The sequence below is a fragment of the Pollachius pollachius genome (assembly GCF_949987615.1).
Source record: "Pollachius pollachius genome assembly, chromosome: 12".
Classification (NCBI taxonomy): Eukaryota; Metazoa; Chordata; class Actinopteri; order Gadiformes; family Gadidae; genus Pollachius; species Pollachius pollachius.
Window position 1 is genome coordinate 10037769 of NC_136945.1, and position 7500 is coordinate 10045268.

At 43.7% G+C, this 7500-nt stretch overlaps 1 protein-coding gene across 3 annotated transcripts in view; it reads left to right on the plus strand.

Annotated features, from left to right (window-relative positions):
* Positions 1-7500, plus strand: part of tox2 (TOX high mobility group box family member 2) — a 94581-nt gene that overhangs the window by 26941 nt on the left and 60140 nt on the right. For 2 of the 3 annotated variants that reach the window (XM_079748675.1, XM_079748674.1), the window contains exon 2: positions 5131-5223. The exons of the other annotated variant lie outside the window; for it this stretch is intronic. In XM_079748675.1, coding sequence (XP_079604801.1) covers positions 5131-5223 — 93 coding nt within the window. The remainder of the gene's footprint in view (positions 1-5130; positions 5224-7500) is intronic. 3 annotated transcript variants of the gene reach the window in all.

Here is a 7500-nt window from a genome sequence, read left to right on the forward strand (position 1 = left end):
GCAGGGAAATGAAAGGTTATCCTGTAATGGCGAGGTGATTTTTCTTGCCAAATCACCTTTTTTTATGAGTCGTGCCCTGACATGATGAACTGTGATAAACAGCGTCATACAAAAGGCTGCGTGCGCCATCGCTTTCATTCACTGTCTGACGCGCCCTTAGAATGGCCACCCTGCATTCCTAAATAGCATGAAAATGGAAGGTGTTGTTTCCAGAGACTACCATGGTGGTTCAAAGGCACGGTAAAACCTGTGCGTATCCATGTGCGAGTGTGTGCGTACATGTACCAACCTGTGTGTCCATCAATTTTAGCGAGTGGTTTTATGCATGCATGCATCTATGTTTGAGCTTGTGTGCGCATGTGTGTGTGTGTGTACATAAACCGTACTGTATAACATAGATGAGTGATAGAGTTTCCCCTATATAAGCCTGCCCAGGCCTTCACATTCCTCTCTTGATCGGTGGAGTCTGATGTATGCAGGCCTTTCAGCTAATCTGGGAAGAATGTTGGCTGCAGACACACATGTGTTCCATTAAATCCAGATCTGTGTAAATAATATAACATGCATCAGCTAACGTTACAGGTAACAATACCCCCACAGCTGTGCTCTGGGCTTTGCTGTGCCATAGCACCAAAGCCTATAAAAAGGCAAAGCGATTTCTTTAGACATATCTTGTATATGGGTATGTATGTATGTATGTATGTATGTATGTATGTATGTATGTATGTATGTATGTATGTATGTATGTATGTATGTATGTATGTATGTGTGTATGTGTGTATGTGTGTATGTGTGTATGTGGGGTTTCTGCACACTGCACGGTGAATGGCAGAGAAAAGAAGAAGAAAAGAAAACCCTTTGTTTCAGGGAAAGAGAAAAAAATATACGAGGCGGAATTAATACTGGTATTAACTCAACATAAAAAAAGATTTGTTTTACATTTTAGTGAGTGACCCTCACGATTCGGTAGAAAAAGGTTTACTGGCTTATGTAGACACGCAGGCTCAGAAGCAGCATGACATCACACCTATGGCTGTGTGAGCTATAATAGCACATCGTCCCTGTTACAGCCCCACTCACTATTGATATTAAAGAAAGAGTATAGCACATCGTCCCTGTTACAGCTCCACTCACTATTGATATTAAAGAGAGAGTATAGCACATCGTCCCTGTTGCAGCCCCACTCACTATTGATATTAAAGAGAGAGTTTAGCACGTCGTCCCTGTTGCAGCCCCACTCACTATTGATATTAAAGAGAGAGTATAGCACATCGTCCCTGTTGCAGCCCCACTCACTATTGATATTAAAGAGAGAGTATAGCACATCGTCCCTGTTAAAGCCCCACTCACTATTGATATTAAAGAGTTAGTATAGCACATCGTCCCTGTTACAGCCCCACTCACTATTGATATTAAAGAGTTAGTATAGAACATCGTCCTTGTTCCAGCCCTCCTCAGTATTTGCATTAAAGAGATACTATATCACATAGTACTTGTTCCAGCCTTCTTCCTCCCTATTTGTATTACATAGATAATATAGCACATAGTCCTTGTTCCAGCCTTCCTCCTCCCTATTTGTATTACAGAGAGTGCAGCAGCTGTTGTTAATTTCATTAAGTACCACTGCAAGACATATGATACCACGCTATCAGGTATTCTATTTGGATAATACTATGCTGTTATATAGAATAGAATCATATACATTGAGAATAGAATATCATTCCCATTTGTATACCACACGAGACCAAAATCGTTGTTAGTTCGTCAAAGCTAACCACCGTGTTGTGCTCTCACAATGTAGAATTATATATATATTTATATATCTCAATACATTTGTTCACTTCTGAATAGGGTATTCAACTTTGTCCCTGTCCCAATTGTTATTGTTCTTCATTCCCTCTACCACCATTGGTGGTCTGTGTTTGTTTTCTGCCTCAGCTGCTCTGTGCTGATTGGCCAAGGGCTGCCAAGCGACGGGTGATGTTTGCTTTGCTTTCTGTCTGCCCGGGGAAGTCCCTCCTGTCCCCAAACAGGAACAGCTAAGTTGTGCTAAAGGTTCAGCCGACTGCCACCCTGTTCAGCGTTCTACTGCTGCTTGTCCTGTCATATGAGTATGATCAGATGCATCACAATACAAATATATATATATATATATTTGTATATACACCAATCCTGAATTCCTGGGGGTATATTTATTTATTTACACACACTAACCCCCCCCCACCCACACACACACACACACACACACACAAACACACACACTATATATACTCGTATTCTAAAGGGAGGATATGAAAAAAACGAGAGAGGTTTCAAGAGGTGAAGGCCCGGTTAAAAGGATCACAGATATAAAGCCTGGGCCAACAATGAGGGAGAGAGAGTGGAGAGGAGGAGGAGGAGGAGGGTGTTAACTGAACCTCTGTTCAGGGGCCACGGAGCAGGAGACACCCAGCGGAGCAGGAGTTCAAAGCAGCGGTGCACACTCTTCACACCAGCCGGCCGGCCTCCGTGTGCCAGCAGTTAAAGTGTGAGGGACTTGGGCTGCAGCGGCGCTGGGTGCCAGCACTCCTAATGACTCTGTCAGGGCCAGTTAGCAGCGGCCTGCCCGCTGCCCTGCAGCCCACCGACAGCTGTTATTAGCCCCATAATGGCATGCCACGGGCCAGATTAGTCTGGCACACCGGAGAAATATCAAAGATTGGCTAATTGTGGGGCTGCCTTGCTGGCTTAGATAGCTATTCACTTAGCATTCACTTAGCTCTTCTGCAGGCTATATATGTATATATATATATATATATATATATATATACATATATATAATCATTTGTGTTTGTATGCACAGACATACACACACTCTTCTGCAGGCTATATATATATATATATATATATATATGTTTGTGTGCACTGCTGTGTGTGCTTCCACTATTTTACCGTCAATGTGTTGTGGTTGTAATTCAGATGTAGAGGACGTGCACACTGCAATTATTAAACAAAAAAAAGGACAACAAAAAAGGCCATCAACAGCCTCCTGCCCCCAGCTCATCAAAGTGAAGTCCTTACGCAGCGGAACGTCGCTGCTCTGCCTCAGCGGCCGGCAACACCGTAGGACAGGACAAGGCTGACATACAATACAACGGATATAATCCACCCTCATTTGTTTCAATTATGGTATTATTATCATGAGTATCATCTATGAAATGGTAATGCAACATTCTGGAGCTTTTGTCCTTCTTTTAGGGCATTTGGTCTGTCACACTATCTTGTCATGGTTTGTCTGGTAACTCGAGTGAGAATGTACGAGTGTGTGTGTGTGTGTGTGTGTGTGTGTGGGGGGGGGGGGGTGTGCTGCTGGCTTGTACATCTGCTCTTGTTTTGTCACCAAGCGATAAAATCAGAACCTAATTAGATTCTGATTAGACGAGGCCTCCTCTCTCACTTCATGCTGGATGTTTGACCTTGGATGTGTGTTTCTCATGTTTAAATTGTGTTTTTGTAATTCTTAATATTATTTTAAGACTTTTGCATTGTGTGTATGCGGCTTGCCAGAGGGAGAGAGAATGAGGGAGAGCGAGAACAGAAAGCAAACACGATGAATTGTGACAGAAAAGGAGAATAACAGATACTGTTTGTAAATGGCAAAGGAAGAAAGCGCTAGAGGCCCATGGCCCCGGACCAGGATGAGAAAAGAAAAGAAAGACCAAAAGAAACGACTTAGATCTATTACTGTCCGCGTGTCTCTCCTCCCAATCGAATTTACCTTCTCACAAGGATGATGTATGCCTTTGTGAAGGCGTCCGAAAACACCGGCTCCTCTTCGTTCCAAACACAAAGACCCCAAACACCAAGGTGTTCTAGCAATGGTGTTAGCACAAAAAACCAAAGAAAAAACATTTTAGGCAGTAGAGGTTTTGGGATTGTGTACTACTCCACAAATGTATTTTGGACACACCACACAATCATTTCTCACAATTCTCCATGGGTTTAGAACTATGAATGGACACATTTACAAGAGTGAAATACATCATTTGAGAGAGGGGAGCCGCAGCGGGAGAGAGAGCCAGACAGAGAGAGAGAGAGATGGCCAGACAGAGAGAGAGGGAGCGATAGAGAGAGAGGAGACAGGTCAGGCGCCCCCCTGTTGTTTTCGCGGGCCTTGATGTGAGCCTCACAGAGCTAAACACTCTTCCTCTCGCCAAGCACCACTTGTTGTGAATCATTAGCTTCTCCTTCCCAGGTCTTGCAGGCTGAGCCAGAGCTCCTTCAGGTTGTTCTGCACCACTCGAACATGTACATGTAAACCGGTGGACCACACACACACACACACACACACACACACGCGCACACGCGCACACGCACACACGCACACACGCACACACACACACACACACACACACGCATATAAGTACAGGTGCACGCACAAACACGCACACCCACACTCATTCACTCGCTCACTGACTCACTCACACAAACCTAACACACAGGTATGCACAAACTAAGCAAACACACAATAGCGTTAAGTATAGGCAGGTGTGGAACTTTGAAAGTATCATTGAGGACATGCTCACAAACTGTTTACATTCAAGAGTAAACTGTTACAGATTATCAGCCAAATGACCTTGACTGCCAAATGGCTTGACTCAAAGGGGCTCCTGACTCTCGACAGCAGTGTGTTGCTCTTGCAACTCACTGCTGATGATATACGTCGTTTCGATTTTCAAGTTATTTTCAAAGTCTGAACTTTGGTGTCAATGCTGATCAGACTATTTTCCAATAGCTTAAGAGGAAACATCACCATGGTCGGTAACATTTTTCTGTGATGAACTGACAAGGGTACAAGGGTTTCTCCTGTATTGACTATATGCCAAACCCCCTTCTATACTGTGGATCTATTGTCTCGGTCTTCTATCCACATTTAGGACAAAGAAACTTTCGCCTGGCCATTTCTTTGTCGTTTGAAGTTTATTTTTCCAAGTATCGTGGAATTTGTAAACAAAGAAAGATTTATACTTAATCTCTTTCGCTCTGTCTCCCCCCATCCCCCCACCCGGTCCATCCCCCCACCCGGTCCATCCCCCCACCCCGTCCATCCCCCCTCCCTCTCTCTGCCTCTGACCCATTCTCCCCTTCCAGAGCAGATACGGTCCCGCAGATCGAGGTGTTCGGCTCTACAGTTCCTTGCCCATGCGCCCAAACCCCGACGGCAAAAGACTGCCCTCTACTGGGGTAAGAACTCCCCCCCCCCCCCCCCCCCCCACACACACACACACACACACACACACACACCTGGTGGTCCCCAACAGAGCCATTTCACACAGGCATCACTGTAGGACAAACAAAGGTGTTGCCCATAGCCCTCATTATGGCTCTGCTCCTTTCATGTACCCCGGCCCGGCCGCTAGACTTATCTTCACTAGTGCAGTCTACTAGCCGTGCCCCTGGTACATCAAAGGAACAGAGCCCTAGTTAGTGAAACGAGCGACACCTGTGTTTGTCCGACGGAGACGACTCTGTGAAAACACATCTTTATGGACACATCTCACGATTGTGTGAAATCACTTCTTGACATCACCGCCATACTCTTAGATGTCAACAACGTTTTCTTTTCAACTCAACCCGTTCAGTGTAAACCGCATTTCTCTGCGTGTTTTCTCTTGGTGGCATGACCTTGAGTTCACCCTGAACATGACCGTACGCTCATGCTAACCATGCTAACCCTGCTAACCTCCCCGCCCTTTGGCTCGTAGCCACAGCTGAGCCTGGTGATCAGGGGGCCCTCGGTCGTCCCCCCTGCTGCCGCGCTAGCGGGGCCCGGGCCCCCAAATGAACTGACTCGATGGGTCGGTGTGATTGAGATGCAACCATTATTTTCACACTGTGACTGATAGACCACCAAACCACATCCTTAGGTCTGTGGTCCTATACTCACTATCTACTGTCTCCTTATGGGGCACACTGAAGCCCCAGGAAACATGGCTGCGAGCCACACACACACACACACACACGTGTGAGTGTGTGTGTGTTTCTGGGTAGCTGGCTGAAAATATACACCTAGAAACTCTAAGGATCTGGCGTTTGACTGGACAAAAGAACATGGCCTTTCTTAGGGTTTGGATATGTTCAAGTGCTTCACATTTCTACTCAAGAGCACAAGAGCACTTAATGTATGCACTTATTGTATGTCGTATTTAGTTATAGTACTTAGTAACGTATGTAGCATCTAATCCTAGCTATCTTAGTTGTATACGGGGAATGGTTTAGCCTCGCGATTGTTAGTGCTTTGCACTTGGTTCTATGAACATCCTTACTTTACCGATGTTGATATATTTTTTCACTTTCTTATGACAAATGTACGTCGCTTTGGATAAAAGCGTCTGCTAAAGGCCCTTAATGTAAACGTATACATTAAGGGCATATGGCCTATTTGGCATGAATCATAAATGTATATGATTCATGCCAAACCCAGCTACAGTTTATTGAAGACTAAATCCTCTCCCCTTTAATGAGCTGTCTATGTTGATTTTTCAAAGATCACCAATCAAAGTGATTGAAAATTATATTCAACAATAACTACTTAGGATACATGCAGGTATGCAGAGTATTACCTTGCTTTGACTAACCGACTCAATAATACAGTCTTATGATAGTTTTACGTCCATTTATTTATGCTTAAACATCTTTGGTGAGATATGGTGATATATTCTGAATTAATATAATGTTATTGCCTCCCACCCATTAGGAATGTATTAAAATGTACTTCAATACCGTATTAACTCAATACCTTTATCCCAAATTTCCATCAATTTGACTTTGGCAAAGTAATTAATCAGTTATCCGACTTTGTTTATGACACCTTGATTTAATTGAATAAAAATCATAATTAGAATCTAGATTGTTTTTTATGCATTCAAATTGCTAAGGACCAAATATAAATAAGTATATATATCTATATTTATATCTATATTATTTTATGTGGTTCCCTTTTTCATGTTTCAGTCCATGCAAGTTATTTTTTTAATTATCTATTAACTGCTTCAGGGTTCAATAAGAAAGAGAGAGATGTGAGAGAGCGAGAGAGAAGGAATGAGAGAGAGAGCGAGAGAGAGCACGAGAGAGTGAGTGAGTGAGAGACAATTACAGAGGGAGAGAGAGAGAGCCACGATAGAGAGCTGGAGAGAGAGAGCCACGATAGAGAGCGTGAGAGAGAGAGGGAGAGAGAGAGCCACGAGAGAGAGCGTTAGAGAGGGAGAGGGAGAGAGAGAGATAAAGAGCTAAAGTGATGATGAGGGAGAGAGAGTAAGTCGGAAAAGCTCTGCAATATTGTTGGTGGGCACTATTTTTTTTTCTAAATGATAATAGAGATTGTATTGATGTCTCAGGCCACATGTCCTAAATCATTTATCAAGTGGAAGAGTGCTCACAAAGCATTTCTAAGAAACCCATCCCTGGGGACTGAAATCATACGTTATCTAAAGTGAATATTGTAAATGCTGTTCTGTTGAG